At 37.6% G+C, this 21928-nt stretch overlaps 1 protein-coding gene across 1 annotated transcript; it reads left to right on the plus strand.

Moving 5' to 3' along the window:
- The first annotated feature begins 8 nt into the window (after nt 1–8).
- On the plus strand, nt 9–21183 carry LOC127876975 (acylglycerol kinase, mitochondrial-like). Its single transcript, XM_052422532.1, has 13 exons — nt 9–185; nt 3435–3474; nt 5718–5797; nt 6161–6236; nt 11101–11199; nt 12155–12187; nt 12712–12806; nt 13588–13737; nt 14533–14765; nt 17972–18087; nt 18454–18521; nt 20246–20342; nt 21045–21183. Exons 1-13 carry the CDS (start codon nt 76–78, stop codon nt 21159–21161), a joined length of 1314 nt encoding a protein of 437 aa, XP_052278492.1. The 5' UTR covers nt 9–75; the 3' UTR covers nt 21162–21183.
- The last annotated feature ends 745 nt before the right edge of the window (nt 21184–21928 follow it).

The raw sequence follows: 21928 nt of genomic DNA on the forward strand, positions 1-21928 counted from the left end.
TTGTTGTAATAATGAGACAAGACGGGAACCAGAATACAAAATGTCAGCGCCCATAAAGAGCATATTGTAATAAACATGAAATTTATACTTAATTTTGCAAAGACAATTAGAAATAATTGGAAGAAATCAGTTGTTATTACCGGAATCTGTGTTTATGGAGTGAAATTTGCATATGAGGCATACGAGTAAGTTAATTTCTTCAGAAATTGTTAATATCAATCAGAAATTTATTTCGGATACTATTATTATTCGGATGCCGTCAACACTTTTAAAATAGTCATTGTAGTATATTCGGTTATTTTAGGGGAGTGTAACCTTGATTGTATTACCCGGATGTGTTGTGAATAAATGATATAAAATTGATGAACAATAATGCTAGTTAAAGTGTTGGTTTCAGCTCAGGGATTTATGGATGTTTATTCCAAGATATTTAGCTGAATCAACTTCCTCTAGTGTGTGACCATGGATATTATATGGTCTTGTGATTACTTTCCGTTTCTTAGTTATATGGATAACTTGGCATTTCTGGGGGTGGAATTCCATGAGCCAATCTTTTTCCTATCTTTGTAGGCCATCTAGGTCTTTTTGAAGGGCTGAGACGTCCTCTTCAGATTTGATGTACCGGTATAGTATGCAGTCATGCAGTTGTCAGCAAAAAGTCTAGCAGATGAGTTGTGAGATACATTCAGGAAGATCATTAATATAGAGCAGAGAGAGCAGAGGACCGAGTACACTCCCCTGAGGGACTCCGGAGTTCCCTGGCGATTGAGTTGATTTACTCCCGTTCAGGATCACTTGCTGTATGCGCATCTCTAGGAAGCTTCGGATCCGACTGTGGATATTGTATCGAACTCCATAATATGCTATAATTTTGTGAAGTAGACGATGGTGCGCACTTTATCAAAGGCTTTAGAGAAGTCCAGTAGTATGACATCTGTCTGGCTGTTACAGTCAATTGATTTGGCTAGGTCCTGAATAGTGATGATCAATTGGGTTTCACAGGATCTCCTTTTGCGAAAACCATGCTGTGTATCCGTGAGAATAGAGTTTTGGTCAAGATGTTTGAGAATTGAGCTACTTATTATATGTTCTAGGGTCTTACAAGTGATTGATGTTAGGGATACTGGGCGATAGTTCTCTGGTTTGCTTTGACCCCCTTTTTTGAATATAGGAACCACATTTACAGTCAAATGGTATAAGCCCTTGGTCCAGGGAGGCCTGAAATAATGTTGTGTATATGGGAGCCGGTTCAGTGGCTACTTCCTTCAACAGCCTTGCAGGTAATTGGTCAGGGGCCAGCTGCTTTGTGTGGTTCTATATTGGCCAATAGTCCTTGTACGCCTTCTTGTGTGACTGTTATTCGGTCTACCGGTGGATGGGGGCTAGGACCCATAGAGGGGATGGTTGTTGTGTCCTGGTCTTTAGTGAAGACAGAAGAGAACTAGTTGTTCATTATGTTGGCCTTAGTTGCGCTATCTGCGTGTAGGATGCCAGTCTTGTCTTTTAAGGTTGATACTCCACTGTTGTCTGTTCTTTTGCTCGTAATGAACCCCCAGAAACGTTTTGGATTTGAAGTCGAGTCTGGACTGATTATGTTCATCATATAGTCATTGTGGGTAGTTTTACCAGCGTTTTTCGAGGCTGTTTTGAGCTGTTCATATCTTCTTATGTCCTTAGGTTTATTAGATTTTCTTGCTTTTGCAAATGCTCTCTTTTTCCTGCGACTTAGTTGCTTCACCTCTCTATTGATCCATGACTGGCTAAATCTTTGACTGGTCATTTTTGAAGGAACACAGGTGTCCAGGAGGTTAATTTATTTATTTTTAATGTAATCCCACATTTCATCAACATTACTATGAACAGTAAATTTCTGCAGGAATTGTTGTTGAAAGTCCATGCAGCTAGATTTCATAGAGGTCATTATCGGCCCTTTTCCACAGGTGGATGCGGCGGCGAACTGGTTTGATTCTTTTGGCAGAAGCACTCGACACAATAAGCACTATGTCGTGGTCTCCAATTCCTGGGATAGTTGTGCAGATTGTGATCACTGTCTCTGACAGTAGAGCTCTTGTTTAGTAATATTATCAGGGCTTAACACTAAGGCACATCCGAACGACATTCACTGCCTGTACCTAGGCTAGCCAATGTCCCAAAAACATGCCCGACCGGTCTTGTGTATTTTGGGCGGGATTATGTGTTCTATATCAATAAACTGTGTTTTAAATAAGCTTTTCAAAGATGCAGAAATCTTAATACAGTATGATCAGATGACAATTAAATCCCAGAGTGAAGTTGGAGACAACAAACGGATCGTATCTCGAAAGATATTTGGAACCCCATGATTGCAATCAAAAAGAGGCAGACAATTAAGAAAATCCCCGGCGGTTTTCCTGGTAAAACACGTCAGTACCTATTTTTAAAAAGAAGTCCGCTAGATACGGTTTTTGATTGGTTTCCTCGAAGTGACGTGTTTTCTCGATAAAAATACGTTTTAAACTAAAAGCCGCGATCGCCCAGGATCGTCCGGGATCAATGAAGGTATAAAACTCGACATTAACACAAAGTTACTATAAAATTATTAGTTATTTACCAATTTTAAATAATTTTAATTTGTTTGATTGATAAGAAGTGTTTTGACAGTTTTTTTAACGCAATTCAATTAGCAAAACTAATATTAATGGTTGATTCCGGCTTTAAGTAGAGAGTTAACCCTGTACAATTGTTACGACTACCGTAACACGTTATTTTGCGACACCTAAGATTCACTTACCATTTGTCGTCAGACGGCAACCGCGGCAATCTATGTGAAACAGGTTTTAACATTCATGTGGTTGTTTAAGTTTGGCTTTACGGGTGGGGATGGGGGTTCCTCGGATAAGAAAAGAAAAGGGAAGGAGGAAAGTAATAGAAAGTATGAGGGAAAAAAAAACAACAAGGAAATTTCTCCCGAAATGGCGTGAAGATTACAAATAGATGTCTTAAGTAGATGAATATTGAATTTATTAGCATTAGTAAGGCAAGCTAATAAGAATGATTGAATCATAATTGCGCATCTCCACGCACAAGAAAATACAAGTTGAATGATAAATATAAAGGTTTTGACAATATTTGGGTCAGGACACATGAAAGATTGGTCAGGGCTAGTAGGTTCTGCATTTACTAGCCCGAAAGGGCAAGTTGAGAAAAAAGTTAGTGTTAAGCCCTGCTGCTTGAAGCCTTGCTCAAACCATCGAACACACGCACAATCTGAGCTTACTAGCAAGCTAGTTCTTACACCCACACACACACTACATGCCTTTGTTTTTCGTGCTTAAGTTGTTAATTTTGTTAAAGCATTGAATGGACATAAAGGGAAGGATACTGAGAAAAACACTAGACACAGCAGAAGACCAAAATTCCAAATATATAAATGTGTAAATGTACTTTTTTTTCAGAGAAGATCTCCTAAGAAGAGAATATTGTGCCAAAGCAAAGGTTAGTTTTTATATACATCCATTGTTTAAGTAAGAAATTATTTAAAATATATTTTGGTTATGAGTCAATAAAAAATTATTTGATATGTAGTAGTTATAGCAAGTGGTGGGTACCATGAGTGTTTAATTGTCAAACATCATAATGCAGCAATATTTTTTTGCCTCACATCAATTGGGAAAACATTAGCATCGTTAAATATTTAAATTGGGAATTGTGAGTCTTTTTAAATGGTGGTATGTAATGGCACAAAACCATCCAGATATTCATTTTCATGCCTTTTTTGGCTGAAATGTTTTGTTTCAGTGCTGCTTTTATTTGTTCACTCGAGTATCAGATAATGCTTTTTGGAACAAATTAGATGAAATTTACGCAGCTTTCCTTCCTTTTGGGATTTCAGGGCTCGACCCTTACAGTGGTCCGTTGACCCGGGGTCAGTAAAAAATAGGGAGGACCAGTAAAACTAGAAATTTGGTTGATCCGTCGGACCAGTTAAAACTCCTGGCCAGTTTATTGTGAAATACTGGTGGAATGCCGTTTTCATCAATAAAACATCTTTTTATGTTCATAATAAACCGATAATTTCATCACTATTTTATGGGCTGACTCTAGACTAGGATAAAAATAGCAACATATTGGAAATTCCAATTTTTCTAGATGCCCGGTTGACAAAAACCTGTTGTGGGATAAAAAAAATCAATTTACGTTCCGCAAATGTCTCCGGACTTCCCCGTGATTGATACACAAATTAACATAAAATTCAAAGTGTTCGAATCGAAAAATTAACAAAATTGTATTTATTATTTTGACAAAGCAGCAATACTCAGCATTTTTTCGATCTTAGTACCATCATAATATACTTTGTTTACCGTGCGAATTTACACTGGAGGGCGCCTAATAATGTTTTGATATTGCTGGAGAGTAAACGTGCGTATTTTCAAGATTACAAGATTTCGCGATGTTGAATTTCATTCCGAGGGTGGTTGAACCTCCGCATTAAAACCCTACAACTAATGAAGAGAAGCTTGAAGTACAGCGAAATAAGAAAAGGATAAGAGATAGTTTAGAAGATAGTATAGTTTTCTTTTAATAAATGTACAATAGATTGCGGATAGTCCGGAAAGTAAGCTGAAATTTAGGTAAAATAACATAGAAATTGTCAGACCACTTGAAATCTTGGAGGATCAGTAATTTCTGTAAGCTGGTGGTTCTTTGGGTCAGTAGGTAGAAAAAGTAAGTGTCAAGTCCTGGATTTATTTTTACAGCCATTGCGAATTTTGCAATTTTTGCTTGATTGCAAAAGTGTCTTTTTACAGGTTCTTCATAAAAAAGCAACAAAAATTGTCTTTAATGACAAAAAGTTGGTTGTTCATTTGAATTGTAAATACCAAAACAAAAATGTAAACCTTGTTTGTTTCTTATGAAGATTCTAACATACTTTGATTCACATCTGTGCAGTCAAAATGTCTTGAAAAAATTAAATATTTGTTAATGTATTTCGAGTTCTCTATGAGTTGTCTTAGAACACTAATTTTATTATTTGTCATTTGGGAGATCAGTGATAAACATGTCAGAATAAGGTAAAAGATCTTGCAAATCTTCCCAAAATTGCAAACTGTACTGCAATTAAAAATACTAAGATCAAACATTTACAGTTTAAGTATTGAGTGATTGAGAACAAATGTACATTATATGAGTTACATGTATGTAGGTTAATTGTAACACAGCTGTGACTGGTTGTCTGATTGTATTGCAGTGGTGACTTGTTGTCTGATTGTACAGCAGCTGTGAATAGTTGTCTGATTGTATTGCAGATGTGACTGGTTGTCTGAATTTAATGCAGATGTGACTGGTTGTCTGATTGTATTGCAGATGTGACTGGTTGTCTGAATTTAATGCAGATGTGACTGGTTTTCTGATTGTATTGCAGATGTGACTGTTTTTTTTGTATTGCAGATGTGACATGTTGTCTGATTGTTTTTCAGCTGTGACTTGTTGTCTGATTGTTTTTCAGCTGTGACTTGTTGTCTAATTGTATTGTGGCTGTGACTAGTTATCTGATTGTGACACAGCTGTGAGTTGTTGTTTGAATGTACAGCAGCTATGACTTGTTAACTGATTGTATTGCAGCTGTGACTTGTTGTATGAATTTGTATTACAGCTGTGACTAGTTATATCAGGTATGGTGGTGAACTATGTTGAAAAATTGTTATCCAGCTGTGACTGGTTGTCTGCTTGTTTTACAGGAGTATGGGGACCAGTCAGCGGTGTTTGGAGAGAAGAATAGAAGGATCACAGTGTTCTTGAACCCTGCAGCACGTGGAGGGTATGTACACAGAACATGATAGGATTGACATCTATATGACCAGGGATTTTTCCTTCTTTAGCAAGGGACCCTACTCCCTAAGAGAATTTCTTTCTTTTGATGCAATTTTCCCCAAATTTTAAGCTTATTTTGGGAAATTTCTTCGCCATTTTCAGTTTTCTCAATAATTTTTGACGCAAAATGGAAGGCCATGCCCTTTCAAGAAATCAAGAAAAAAAGCCTGATAAATGTTATAACTATGCATGTGTATGTAATAATGTCTAAGCATTTCAGAATTCTATAAGATTGTGTTGTCATATATTTGTATGAGTTTAGTTCAAGTGCATTTTAACATGTATTTGTTGTGGTGTTCTTTTTTTTAAGACGAGGTACAAAGTTGTTTGAGAAGAATGCAGCTCCACTTCTGTACCTTGCTGGGATTGAGGTCAATATAGTCAAGGTGAGTCAGACACTGTACATTGATATGAGGCAATTTGTTATATTCTTGTGTGTCTCCAGAAGCGTATTTAGGTGAGGGGCTAGGGGGCTAAAGCCCCCCCAGCTGTCTGGCTAGATACGATTTTTGAAAAAAATGAGCCCCTTACAGTTTCAATCCACTTGTGTATTTCCTGTCATATGCCCCTAATATAGCCATAAACAGCTGTCGATTTGTGCGATTAGCCCCCAGGCATGTGTACAGACAATCTAACCTTCGCCAGATAAACTGCACGCTTCATTGACTGTGATAAACTGCGCTATTTGATTGGCTGAAGGAGATACATTCAACTAATGAAATTCATCAATACATTTAGCTATAGGTAAATGTTTACAAACTGGCTGCCGCATGGGACTTGTGAAAATCAATATATCAATTTGTAGCAATTAAGGTAGTGCACCCCTAATGATTTCCCGCGATTTCTTCGAATGTTGAAGAGCCTAATATTAGGTGCCGTAGCCTAAAGGTTACGGCGATAGACTAGAAATCTTTTGGGATATTCCCGCACAGGTTCGAATCCTGCTGACGACGTTTACTTTTTTGCGACGCGTTTTATTTCTTTTCTAACGAAATTTGATTTAATATGGCATATAAACTATGTTTATTGTTAAATATGTTGCAATTTTTATGCACATTCTTCAATTTTTAAAATTAAAACAACGTTATGGCTAAATTGGGTGATTTACTGCTGAAGATACGAACCATGCATGTTGCATTTTTATTTAAAAAAGTAAACGGTAAATCTGTCTATTTCTCGGTATTTTTGCTGTATAAAGTGTATCTATAAAAACTAAGTTCAAAATATTACTTAAATGATTCTATTTTGAATTTTATGACACTTTGTTTTTAACCAACCCAATTTCTACATGCCTGAAACCACTTACATTTCATGGCGCTCTTCCATAGATAAATAAATGTCTGTAAAAGAAAACTTTTTTCATCTTGTTTAAACTTTAAACACCTTTACTGCATCTGTACACACCAACTGCATGCCTATATTTCGAAATCTGGATGAATTTTGGAACTTTCATATACCCCAGGGGTGCACATAAACTGGACAAAAGCCGAGTGTGGGGGTGGTTTTGAAAAAATCAGTATATTTTTTTTTTAAAAGCATGGAAAGACTACCTTAATAATTGCATGTAGTTCAGTGAAATGATGATGATTAAGAAAATAATAGATTATATTATATTTGGATAGGTGCCCCTTACGGGTACGCTACCTTAAAGAGTTTAGACGAACGCAAAGGATAATCATCATTAATTTTTTGGTAAGTTTCTTTGATGAATTTAATTGGTATTAGCTCTTGAGAGTGATAATCCTTTTGAGTAACAAGTTATTGCCAGTGAAATTCAACAGCGCACTTAATGAATGGCAATTCATTTGTTGTTGTTGTTAGCCGGATTTTTTTCGAAAAAATCTCGGCTTATAGATTGATGTTGTCGGGCGGGCGGGGGGGGCGGGCGGGCGGGCGGGGTGGCGGCGTGCTCGAAAATGTTAAAGTTCTTATTTCATGGTATAACTTTGGTATGCTTGGACCTAGAGTCTTCAAACTTGACATGAAGGTTGGCCAGGATTAACAGATGACCACTGGTCATTTCAAGGTCATTCATTTGAAGGTCAAGGTCACTGTGACCTTCAATATAAAAAATGTTAAAGTTGTTATAACTTTGGTATGCTTGGACCTAGAGTCTTGAAACTTGACATGAAGGTTGGCCATAACTAGTTAGTAACCACTGGTCATTTCAAGGTCATTCATTTGAAGGTCAAGGTCACTGTGACCTTGAATGTAAAAATGTTAAAGTTCTTATTTCATGGTATAACTTTGGTATGCTTGGACCTAGAGTCTTCAAACTTGACATGAAGGTTGGCCAGGATTAACAGATGACCACTGGTCATTTCAAGGTCATTCATTTGAAGGTGAAGGTCACTGTGACCTTCAATATAAAAATGTTAAAGTTGTTATAACTTTGGTATGCTTGGACCTAGAGTCTTGAAACTTGACATGAAGGTTGGCCAGAACTAGTAAGTAACCACTGGACATTTCAAGGTCATTCATTTGAAGGTCAAGGTCACTGTGACCTTGAATGTAAAAATGTTAAAGTTCTTATTTCATGTTATAACTTTGGTATGCTTGTACCTAGAGTCTTCAAACTTGAAATAAAGATTGGCCAGTACTAGAAGATGACCACTGGTCATTTCAATGTCATTCATTTGAAGGTCAAGGTCACTGTGACCTTAAATGTTAAAATGTTAAAATTGTTATAACTTTGGTATGCTTGGACATAGAGTCTTCAAACTTGACATGAAGGTTTGCAAGCACACTTAGATGACCACTGGTCATTTCAAGGTCATTCATTCTAAGGTCAAGGTCACTGTGACCTTGAATGTAAAAATGTTAAAGTTCTTATAACTTTGGTAGGTAAAAATGTTAAAGTTCTTATTCCATGTTATAACTTTGGTATGCTTGTACCTAGAGTCTTCAAACTTGACATAAAGGTTGGCCAGTACTAGAAGATCACCACTGCTCATTTCAATGTCATTCATTTGAAGGTCAAGGTCACTGTGACCTTCAATGTTAAAATGTTACAGTTGTTATAACTTTGGTATGCTTGGACCTAGAATCTCAAACTTGACGTAAAGGTTTGCAAGCACACTTAGATGACCACTGGTCATTTCAAGGTCATTCATTTCAATGTCATTCATTTGAAGGTCAAGGTCACTGTGAACTTAAATGTTAAAATGTTAAAATTGTTGTAACTTTGGTATGCTTGGACCTAGAATCTCAAACTTGACGTAAAGGTTTGCAAGCACACTTAGATGACCACTGGTCATTTCAAGGTCATTCATTTGAAGGTCGAGGTCACTGTGACCTTGGATGTAAATATGTTAAAGTTGTTAATACTTTGGTATGCTTAGACCTAGAGTCTTCAAACTTGATATGAAGGTTGGCCAGAACTAGTAGATGACCACTGGTCATTTTAAGGTCAAGGTCACCGTGACCTTGAATGTAAAAATGTTAAAATTCTTATTTCATGGTATAACTTTCTTATGCTTGGACTTACAGTCTTCAAACTGGACATGAAGGTTGGCCAGCACTAGTAGATGACAATTGGTCATTTTAAGGTCATTGAAGGTCAAGGTCACTGTGACCTTGAATGTTAAAAATTAAAAGTTGTTTTAACTTTCGTATGCTTGGACATGGACTTTGCCATGACTAACAGATGACCACTGGTCAAGAGAACAACTGGTCATTTTAAAGTCTTTCAATTGACAGTGACCTTGAAAAGTACTTACATTTCATTTTGACCTTTGAACAATATTTCAGTAATTTAAGTATTGCATTGACAAAAACACGAAAGGTACTTTCCTGTCATTTAAATCAAAAATCCGGCTTCAATGCGGTCATCTCCGACCGCGGAACTCTTGTTTTACAAATTGGGCTAACTGCTTTGATGTTCAGCCATAGTTTTTGAAATTAAAAAGGACTCAAAAATGAAGAATTACTTTGCTTGTATGAAACTTAATCATTTATATAGGAGGTCCACCCATCTAACATTGTTAACAAATTCTGGATAAAGACTTTAGTGGTTTGAGAGACATTTGATTTACCATGTGTGTCTGTCTGTGTGTCTGGCACACTTGATGTCTGAATTCAATTTCTTGTTTGTTTTACATGCACTTTTATCATGCAAAATGCTGATTAGATAGCAGGAAATTGCATCACTTCAAGATGCGATTTCAAAAAAAATTCGACGACATCAGGGGACACTCCTCCCGCACCCTCCCCGTTTGAGCCCCCCCTCAGAAACATTTCTGGATACGCCTCTGGTCTCTCCGTGTGTACATTAAAAAATTTGGTGGACTCTTCTTTAACTGCATGGCATATTTTTGTCAAAAATGCCTTTTAGTATTTACTCATTGAATAAAGAAGAATTTGTTTTCAACCAATTTGGGCACAATTATAGCTCTTTGTCATTTATCCTCTAAATTCCATATATGCAAATAAATATGTGAGGTTTAAGTTAGTAAAAGTTGTCCAAACATTAGTGATAGATGCATTATTGTCACATTGTGATACTGTTGTTTTTAATGCTATTCAACTGGGTATGCTACCAACCAAATTGGAAATATGTTAGAAAATACTTGTTTTATTTATGAATACACAATTTTACATTGGTTTTATTTCACTGTGTGTGTTGTCAAATGTTTAATGGTGCTGCTGTGTTTTGCTGGTGATTGCTAGTTTTCATAATGTGTGGTTTTAGACAGAATATGAATGTCACATGATGTGTGTTTCTAGACGGAATATGGAGGTCACATGATGTGTGTTTTTAGACAGAATATGAAGGTCACATAATGTGTGTTTTTAGATAGAATATGAAGGTCACATAATGTGTGTTTTTAGACAGAATATGAAGGTCACATAATCTGTGTTTTCAGACAAAATATGAAGGTCACATAATGTTTGTTTTTAGACAGAATATGAAGGTCACATAATGTTTGTGTTTAGACAGAATATGAAGGTCACATAATGTGTATTTCCAGACAGAATATGAAGGTCTCATAATGTTTGTTTTTAGACAGAATATGAAGGTCACATAATGTGTGTTTCCAGGCAGAATATGAAGGTCACATAATGTTTGTTTTAAGACTGATTATGAAGGTCATATAATGTGTGTGTCCAGACAGAATATGAAGGTCACATAATGTGTGTGTCCAGACAGAATATGAAGGTCACATAATGTGTGTTTCCAGACAGAATATGAAGGTCACATAATGTGTGTTTCCAGAGAGAATATGAAGGTCACATAATGTGTGTTTTCAGACAGAATATGAAGGTCAGGTGAAGGAGTTCTTCCAGTTTCTAGAGACTCAGCATGTGGATGGCATCGTTGTGGCGGGAGGGAATGGCACACTGATTGAGGTACGTGTGTAACATTATGAAGGTATGTGTTGTTACATGATTAAGTTATGTGTTGTTACAAGATGGAAGTACATGTTGTAACATGAATGAGGTAAGTTTTGTAACATGATTGAGGTATATGTTGTAATGTTGTAACATACTGATTGAGTTATGTGTTGTAAAATAATTGAGGTACATGGTGTAACAGCATTAAAGTAAGTATTGTAATATGATTGAGTTAGGTGTTGTAACATGATTGAGGTAGGTGTTGTTACATGATTGAGATATGTTTTGTAACATGCTTGAGATACATGTTGTAACATGATTGATGTACTTGTTGTAACACGCTTGAGGTATATGTTGTAGCAAGATTGTGATGTGTGTTGTAACACAATTGAGGTACATGTTGTAACATAATTGAGGTATGTTTTGTAACATTATTGAGGCATGTGTTGTGACATGAATAAGGTATGTGTTGTAGTATGCTTGAGGTATGTGCTGTAGTATGATTAAGTTACATTTTGTAACAATTGATTGAGGTACATTTTGTAACAGGATTTAGGTACATGTTGTATAATGATTGAGGTATGTGCTGTTACACATTTTCCAATGAAAAATTGACGACAAAATTGATTAGTTCAGTTTAAACATATAATTATTTTAGCTGGATTGAATCCAAAGCCTAAGGCTCATTGATATGCTTGGAAGTCATCAGCATGAGTACAACTGGTACTTGTGTCTTCGGATAAGATCATTAGAACGTTGCTGAAGTGTGTATTGAACCAGGAACCTCCCAAGTGCTACCGGTTAGCAGACACAATATGAATTATGCTGCCTTTACCCATAAATTGCTTACTGGTATTTTACAATCTGTGAAGATAATTACAATAAAACATATTTATTTTTTAATTGTAATTTTAGCCTTAAAAAGGTAAAATATCACAATTTCAAATCATGATTCATTTCTGTTTTACAGACTGTGACAGGAATGCTGAGGAAAGGGGACAAGGTTTGCTTATATATCTGATAATTGCTTGGTTAGTTTGAATTTTCAATTATTATCATTTCATATATTTTATTAAACTGGAAATAAAATAAAACATACCATGTTTTTTAGGTTTAGAAGATCAGAAAACAATCTGAATGCCTTTAATAGGCTGTTTTGAGATTGATTTCATTAAGTCATATTTTTCAGTAAGGTACAAATGCCCCAGTTTTATGTCATTTGTTAATAATTAGTAATTAGTACATATAAGCTTGTCTGGGAAAACTTGGCTTAATATATGTGCTTTTATGGAAAAAAATATGAATATATTTGTTTAAATTAAGTTTTTTCTAAACATAAATCCTGTTTAGGCGGAAAGTGTAGTCCCTGATTAGTTGTGGGGATTGTATAGGCCAATCTTTGACCACACTTTACACAGGAATTAAGCTCAGTTTTTTTTCCAGAACGAGGCTTATATGGTTAATTCTCTGCTAGTTAAGGTAAAACTGAAAATATAAGTTAATACATTTCTATATTGTGTTTGACAGACTTTTCTCCAGAAAGTGCCAGTGGGAGTGATACCTGTGGGTGAAAGCAACAAATTTGCCAGCTATTTCTACGGCAGTGACAAGACGGAAGTCAGGTCTGGAAAAGACCGTTGTTGCTTGTTTTGAATGAGCCTCGCTCTGGTAAATTAATGTGCGTTAAGTGTTGCCCAAGATATGCCTGCGCAGTTTACACAGGCTAATCAGAGACAGCACTTTCCGCCTAAACTGGATTGTTGCTAAGAAGAAACTTTTTTACAACAAAAAATACCATAAAAACGGAAAGAGTTGCCCTTGAATATCCTGTGTGGAGTGCACAGGCTTATCTGGTATGACACTCTAAGCACATGCATTAAGCCTAGTTTTCCCAGACTGGGGCTGAAATCTTAAAGTGAAAAAGTATTTATTTGGGACAAAGTGATTCATGAAGGATAGCAATAGGAAGTCTAAGTTTTACAAATGTTCTGTGCACTAAACTGCATCCTCAAATATGTGTGTGATAGTGCTGTCCTGATCATTGAGACTAAAACCAATGTAATAATGTTCACATAGGTGCAAAGTTATATTTTTAATGTGCTCAAACAGGAAAAAAAAAGGTTATTTCCATGAGCCTTGTTCTATGAACTCTTGGCTTAGTTCATATGCGTTGTCGTCCTGGATTAGCCTGTGCAGTCTTCACAGGCTAATTAGGGACAATATTTCCACCTACATCGGATTTTTGTTTAGAAGGGACTTCCTTTAAATAAAAAATTCCATGAAAGTGGAAAGTGTTGTTCCTGATTAGCATGTGCAAACTGCACAGGCTTATCTGGGATGACACTTAACACACATGCTTTAAGTCCAGTTTTCTAGAGCCATGCTCTTATTGTTGTTGCTCAGACGGATGCTGGATGCGGCGATGGCGGTGGTGGAGGGGCGGACAGAGAGGCAGGACGTGTTGAAGATAGAGGGAGATGAGGGCAAGACCATCTTTGCACTCTGTGGACTTCAGGCCGGCGCGTATCGGGACGCCAGGGAACGAACTCCAAAGTGAGATCACACCTTGCTCTTTGTAACCATGACAAATGCTATATTTTGTTGTTGTTTGCCATTTGTTTTTCTTCCAACCTTAAGTACATGATTTTATTATAATTATTCACAATTTTGTGTCCTGATGTGTAATCTAATGACAAGCCTTGCTCAGCCATATTACAAGCCAGTAAGTATATGGGTGGTAAACTTGCAACATGTACCTGTTCAACAATTTTCATATAGCTGCAAAAAACACTGACATTGTATGACACGGGCATATTCCTTGAAATGCATTCTTTATCAACCATGCCATATATGCATTGGTTTTCATCTATGAATTACAACATTAGACTGATATTGGTAATACTGGACGTAAACGCATGTGAGTAAACAGTCATCTCAGATTAGACTGTGCACAGGCTAATCAGGTGCAATGCTTTCCACTTGTTCAGAAAACTCTTCTCAACAAAAATCCAGTTTCAATGGAATGTGTTGTCCCTGATAAGCCTGTGCAAACTTCACTGGCTATTGTGGGACAACACTTTAAGGTCGCCGTGGTGTAATAGATATGGTGACCGCCTAGCGACCGGGAGGTCACAGGTTCGATCCCCGCTATGGGAGCGTTCTTTCGATCTCCCATATAGACACCAAGTACTGGTTCTAGGCCCAGGAAACGGACTCGAGAGCATTTCAAATAAGTAGGAATAACTTTCTATGCAATCGAGCTAAAATAAATAGGTTTAAACTAACACTTTACGCACATGAATTAGGCACAGTTTTCCCAGAATGAAACTGATATTGTTTAATTTCTAGGTACTGGTATTTTGGCCCTTTGAAGCATCGGTTTACGTACCTGCAATCAGCGCTCCGTGGATGGCCCCCGACCATGACTGGCGAGCTTGAGTACACGGAGGCTCGAGACTCGGACATCGCAGTTAAGAGACAGCGGCAACCTGATCCTGTACCAAACCCGGAGAGCAAGGGCCTGCTGTTGTCGGTTCTGTCACTGTTTTCAAGATTGGTCAGGTCCCGGGTGACACGACCAGGTAGGCACTGTCCGTGTTAGGGACTGCCAATGTTAGGGACTGTCAATGTTAGGGACTGTCAATGTTAGGTACTGTCAATGTTAGGGACTGCTGATGTTAGGGACTGCCGATGTTAGGGACTGCCTATGTTAGGGACTGCCTATGTTAGGAACTGCCAATGTTAGGGACTGTCAATGTTAGGGACTTCCAATGTTAGGGACTGCCAGTGTTAGGGACTGCCAATATTAGGAACAGCCAATGTTAGCGACTGCCAATATTATGGACTGCCAATGTTAGGGACTGTCAATGTTAGGGACTGTCAATGTTAGGCACTGTCAATGTTTGGGACTGCAAATGTTAGGAACTGTAAATGTAAGGGACTCTCAATGTTAGTGACTCTCAATGTTAGAGACTCTCAATGTTATGCACTGTAAATGTTAGGCACTGTCAATGTTAGGGGCTGTCATTGATAGGGACTGTCAATGTTAGGCACTGTCAATGTTAGGCACTGTCAATGTAATGAATGCCAATGTTAGGGACTGTCAAGGACTGCCAATGAAAGGGATTAATGTAAGGGACTGTCAATGTTAGGGACTGCCAATGTTAGGAAATGTAAATGTTAGTGACTGCCAATGTTAGGCACTGTCAATGTTAGGGACTTCCAATGTTAGGGACTGTCAATGTTAGGGACTGCCAATGTTAGGGACTGTCAATGTTAGGCACTGTCAATGTAAGGGACTGCCAATGTTAGGAACTGTCAATGTTAGGGACTGCCAATGTTAGGGACTGCATATGTTAGGGACTGTCAATGTTAGGCACTGTCAATGTTAGGGACTGTCAATGAAAGGGACTGCCAATGTAAGGGATGGTCAATGTTAGGGACTGCCGATGTTAGGGACTGCCAATGTTAGGGACTGCCAATGTTAGGGACTGTCAATGTTAGGGACTGTCAATGTTAGGGACTGCCAATGTAAGGGACTGCCAATGTTAGGAACTGTCAATGTTAGGGACTGCCAATGTTAGGGACTGCATATGTTAGGGACTGTCAATGTTAGGCACTGTCAATGTTAGGGACTGTCAATGATAGGGACTGCCAATGTAAGGGATGGTCAATGTTAGGGACTGCCGATGTTAGGGACTGTCAATGTTAGGGACTGCCTATGTTAGGGACTGTCAATGTTAGGAACTGCAGATGTTAGGGACTGTCAATGATAGGGACTTTCAATGTTAGGGACTGTCAATGTTAGGGACTGTCTATCTTAGGGACTGTAAATGATAGGGACTGTCAATGTTAGGGACTGTCAATGTTAGGGACTGTCAATGTTACTTTGTTAGGGACAACGAATGTTTGGGACTGCAAATGTTAGGGACTGCCAATTTTATGGACTGCCGATGTTAGGGACTGCCAATGTTAGGCACTGTCAATGTTAGGGACTGCCAATGTTAGGGACTGTCAATGTTAGGCACTGTCAATGATAGGGACTGCCAATGTTAGGGACTGTCAATGTTAGGGACTGCTGATGTTCAGGACTGCAGATGTTAGGGACTGTCAATGTTAGGGACTGTCAATGTTAGGGACTGTCAATGTTAGGGACTGCCTATGTAAGGGACTGTAAATGATAGGGACTGTCAATGTTAGGGACTGTCTATGTACTTTGTTAGGGACAACAAATGTTTGGGACTGCAAATGTAAGGGAGTGTGAATGTTAGGGACTGCCAATTTTATGGACTGCCGATGTTAGGGACTGCCAAAGTTAGGGACTGTCCATGTAAGTGACTGTCAATGTTAGGAACTGTCAATGTTAGGGACTGTCAATGTAAGGGACTGCCAATGTAAGGGACTGCAAATGTAAGGGACTGCCAATGTAATTGACTGCATACCGGTATCTTAGGGACTGCCTATGTTAGGACTGCCAATGTTAGGGAATGACAATGTAAGGGACTGTCAATGTTAGGGACTGTTCATGTAAGAGACTGCAAATGTTAGGGACTGTCAATGTAAGTGACTGTCAATGTTAGGAACTGTCAATGTTAGGGACTGTCAATGTTAGGGACTGCTAATGTAAGGGACTGCAAATGTAAGGGACTGCCAATGTAATTGACTGCATACCGGTATCTTAGGGACTGCCTATGTTAGGACTGCCAATGTTAGGGAATGACAATGTAAGGGACTGTCAATGTTAGGGACTGTTCATGTAAGAGACTGCAAATGTTAAGGACTGCCAATGTTAGGGTCTGTCAATATTAGTAACTGTCAATGTTGGGGACTGCCAATGTTTGGGACTGCCAATGTAAGGGACTGCAAATGTTAGGGATTGCAAATGTTAGGGACTGCCAATGTAAGGGACTTGCAATTTTAGGGACTGCCAATGTTAGGAACTGCCAATGTAAGGGACTGCCAATGTTTGGGACTGCCAATGTTAGGGACTGTTAATGTTAGGCACTGCCAATGTTAGGGACTGTCAATGTAAGGGACTGCCAATGTTAGGGACTGCCAATGTAAGGGACTGCCAATGTTAGGGACTATCAATGTTAGGTACTGCCAATGTTGGGGACTGTCAATGTAAGGGACTGCCAATGTTAGGGACTGCCAATGTAAGGGACTTGCAAATTTTAGGGACTGCCAATGTTAGGAACTGCCAATTTAAGGGACTGCCAATGTTAGGGACTGCCAATGAAAGGGACTGCCAATGTTAGGGACTGACAATGTTAAGGAATGTCAATTTTAGGGACTGTCATTGATAGGGACTGCCAATGTTGGGGACTGTCAATGTTAGGGACTGCAAATGTAAGGGCCTGCAAATGTAAGGGACTTCCAATGTTATGGACTTCCAATGTAAGGAACTGCAAATGTTAGGAACTGCAAAAGATATTAACTGCAAATGTTAGGGACTGCGGATGTTAGGGACTGCCAATGTTAGGGACTCCAAATGTTAGGAACTGCAAATGTAAGGGACTCCAAATGTTAGGGACTGCAAATATTAGGAACTGCAAATGTAAGGGTCTGCCAATGTTTGCCTGGCTCTCATGGTCTTTTATCAATGTGAATGATTCTAAAATTGTCTCATGCATGCATGCTTTGTTACGCTTGCAGTGTTTTAACTTCAAGTAACTTGCAGTAGGATAAATGATAAGCAGTTGATTAACAGACTTCCATGACATGACTGAAAAAACTGGTGAGAAAGGACAAATAAACAAAAATAATGGTGTCTATGTTTTGTTGCTAGGGTTACAAGAGAAGGAAGAGGAGGAGGATGTAGAGTATCTGAATACAAGGACAGTAAACACCGACCTCAACACAGTGGAGTTCACGGTCTCCTCCATGTTTGATAAGGACAAACAGGTCAGTGATGGTGTGGGTGGTTGCTCTCAAGTAGAGCTGCATATTGTTGTCAATAAATCTCAGTGAGTGAGCATTAAACTGTAAATTAGTTGTTTAAAAACTAGGCTCCTTTAATAATTTTTAGCGTTAAATACTATTCTTAAGATGTTACTTATACTATGGGCTCATCAAAAAGGTAACTGCAAACATGAACCTTTTATAGTTCCTTTACTTTCATACTTTGAAATGAGGAGTGGGGGTTCGGTCCTGTCAAATCAGAACAGATTTACTGTCGCTAGTGATTGTGTTAAGGTATCAGATAACAGATAATGGATGCATGCTTTCTGATTTGGTGGAAAATTTATCAGTGATATCTGATTGTTGTAGAGTCTTGGAGGGGTGACACTAGGCCTGGGTCCATCAGATCTCAGCAAGGCAGACTTCATCAAACAGGGGTGAGATATACCGAAATACAGTAATAATAATCAAATAATCCATTACATATTTATAGTGTTAAACAACTTAAATTACAAACATTAAAGTAACAATAATTGTAAGATAATGTCAATTACTGTCCATAAGCTTGACAGTCATTTCACCTGGCTCATTTTGTAGCATCACCCTGTACATTTTTTGAGTGTAGCTTAGTTCTCTATTTTTGTTTTTTTTAATGTTATTAAGCAACCAAGAAATTGTAGGTTATAAGCATAGGTTCTGAATTAAATCTATTAAAAGGGCCTTTTTTAATTGTTCCTTGTTCTTGAAAAACTGGTCTGAATGCATTGCGTAAAGTGTTATCCTGGATTAACTTTTGCGGTCTGCCCAGGCTATTCAGGGACAAAACTTTCCGCTTTTATGGATTTTATAATTAAAGAAAGTCTCTTCTAACCAAAAAATCCAGTTGAGGCAAAAAATGTCATCCCTGATTAGCCTAAGCAGACTGCACATGCTAATATGACATGACATTAAGGCACATCCTAATATGACATGACATTTAGGCACATGCTAATATAACATGACATTAAGGCACATGCTAATATGGCATGACATTTAGGCACTTGCTAATATGACATGACATTTAGGCACATGCTAATATGACATGACATTAAGGCACATCCTAATATGACATGACATTTAGGCACATGCTAATATGAAATGACATTAAGGCACATCCTAATATGACATGACATTTAGGCACATGCTAATACGACATGACATAAAGGCACATGCTAATATGACATGACATTAATGCGCATGCTCATATGACATGACATTAGGGCACATGCTTATATGACATGACATTTAGGCACATGCTAATATGACATGACATTAAGGCACATACTAATATTACCTGACATTTAGGCACATGCTAATATGACATGACATTTAGGCACATGCTAATATGACATTACATTAAGGCACATGCTAATATGACATGACATTAAGGCACATGCTAATATGACATTACATTAAGGCACATGCTAATATGACGTGACATTAAGGCACATGCTAATATGACGTGACATTAAGGCACTAATATGACGTGACATTTAGGCACATGCTAATATGACATGACATTAAGGCACATGCTAATATGACATGACATTAAGGCACATGCTTATATGACATGACATTAAGGCACATGCTAATATGACATGACATTAAGGCACATGCTAATATGACATGACATTAAGGCACATGCTAATATGACATGACATTTAGGCACATGCTAATATGACATGACATTAAGGCACATGCCAATATGACATGACATTTAGGCACATGCTAATATGACATGACATTAAGGCACATGCTAATATGACATGACATTAAGGCACATGCTAATATGACATGACATTTAGGCACATGCTAATATGACATGACATTAAGGCAAATGCATAAAGCCCAGTTTTCTGGGAATGAGGCTAAATTAACCCTTTGCATGCTGGGAAATTTGTCGTCTGCTAAAATGTCTTCTGCTGAATTTGTAAAATAAGCATTTTCTTCATTTTTTTTCCAAAGAATACTATCAGAATAGCAAACAGTTTGGATCCTGATGAGACGCCACATTCTGTGGCGTCTCATCTGGATCCAAACTGTTTGCAAAGGCCTTTAAAATTCGGTTCCTGCACTGAAAGGGTTAACAAAAACAATAAGTAAATGTCTGTATGATTTCCAGTTGGAGTCGTCTGGGTCTACCTACCTGGCAGGTTGACATACCCGGCAATGACCATGTGCTTTGCAGGATTGTGAAAGTGAGGCCTGTAGTTCCAGAGGTCAGTACATGAACACTTCCAAGTGCTTTATTGTAAATTTATGGGGGTTTTGTGCAACTGTATCGCTTTATTTGAGTTTTTATGCTCCCAATATTGAAATCTCACTGTTTGTCCAAAAGCCATCCATTAATGCTTCCAGCATAGGTTCAAATTTACTATGAAAAACATTTTTGTAAATAAAAAAATTGGCAATACCATTGATACCTAAGGCAGTCATTCAGTTTACATTTTACTAAACATGATTTGTTATGAAGCCAATATCACACCAAAAGAGATCCAGTCAATCTGTGAAGTTTTAGTGTTAGTCTTAGTCTGGAACATAATTATTTAGAGAAATAGTATAGAAAGGACGTTCATTTATAGGCAAACTAAGAATGGCAATGAAGTTGATGTTTCAATTACACAGCCTAATACAAGCATCATCATATTTTTTAGTTAGTACTGTGCACGTCTTTAAAGTTGAATCAGTTTAAATGCCCGACTATTTATTATGACAATTCCATAGAAGTGACCACAGTTTGACTTATGTTTTGTTGTGGAAATTCTTTTTGCATTTTGCAAATGATGTTGAATAGGGTTTCTACCTTGCTGTTTTTTTAGTGTCACAACAATGTAAGCCTTGTTCTGGGAAAACTGGGCTTAATGCATTTCCCCGAAATTATCCTGTATAGTCTGCACCTGTTTGGACTTGTCTGTTTGCAGGGCAAGCAACTCTGGTATACAATAGACGGGGAGCAGTTTGAGGCCATGCCAGTGCAGATCTCACTTCTGAAGAACAAACTGAAGGTCTTCTCACGGCCACAGTCAAATACTAGATGATAATAAACACTTACATACAGTGCCACCTTGTTGTTCTTCTGTTCCACAAATTTTCAAATGATGTTATATTTGTGATGTTAGTAGTTACGCTTAATAAATGCTACATGTAATACTAGGACATAAAATGTCAGGTACGGCACTTGAACATCCATTTTCATGTATAAGTACTGAAATTGTGTACACTATTTTCATTAATATCTTGGAAAGTTTTGTTTAAATGATGTACCAACACGTGTAGATGATTGTTATAGAAGCATAATTGAGTTTATACAAATTTTACCCCTTTGTCATTTATACTTGCCTATTTATTTACATATTCTGCAAAATAATTTTTGACTTCTCATATTTGACTCCTTTGTAAAGTTTCCTCACTGAAGTTAAATGAAGGTGATAATAAAGGCAGGTTGCTGTGACCAATTTTAGCACAATCTTGCACATTTACAAAATGTATATACATTTATTCATTTCAAAATTAAATTGGCTGAAAATTGAAAAGACATGCCATTTGTCTGTTAGTAAAATCACACAGCAGTAAAAAGAAGGAACACAAAGTTTAATGAAATATAAATTATACAGAAGAAAAAATAACATAACAAAGGGTTATGGTTCTGCCAAAATCTTGCAGCAAAAATTCTGTCCTTTACGATCATCTACACATTTAAGATAATGCAGCTGTGAACGTTTGACAAAATCCATCCAGTACAGGGGAGTAAGACAGTATAGATAGATCGATTAAGAGGAGTTATGTAAAACAAAACATTGGGATT

Source organism: Dreissena polymorpha, chromosome 4 (assembly GCF_020536995.1).
Source record: "Dreissena polymorpha isolate Duluth1 chromosome 4, UMN_Dpol_1.0, whole genome shotgun sequence".
NCBI classification, from domain to species: domain Eukaryota; kingdom Metazoa; phylum Mollusca; class Bivalvia; order Myida; family Dreissenidae; genus Dreissena; species Dreissena polymorpha.

Excerpts from the sequence above, each read along its gene's own strand:
- LOC127876975 (XM_052422532.1), top strand. The coding sequence starts at position 76 with ATGAAATTTATACTTAATTTTGCAAAGACAATTAGAAATAATTGGAAG. Across the intron at positions 186-3,434 it reads TTTGCATATGAGGCATACGA|AGAAGATCTCCTAAGAAGAG; the intron begins GTAAGTTAATTT and ends CTTTTTTTTCAG. Across the intron at positions 18,522-20,245 it reads GCAGACTTCATCAAACAGGG|TTGGAGTCGTCTGGGTCTAC; the intron begins GTGAGATATACC and ends TATGATTTCCAG.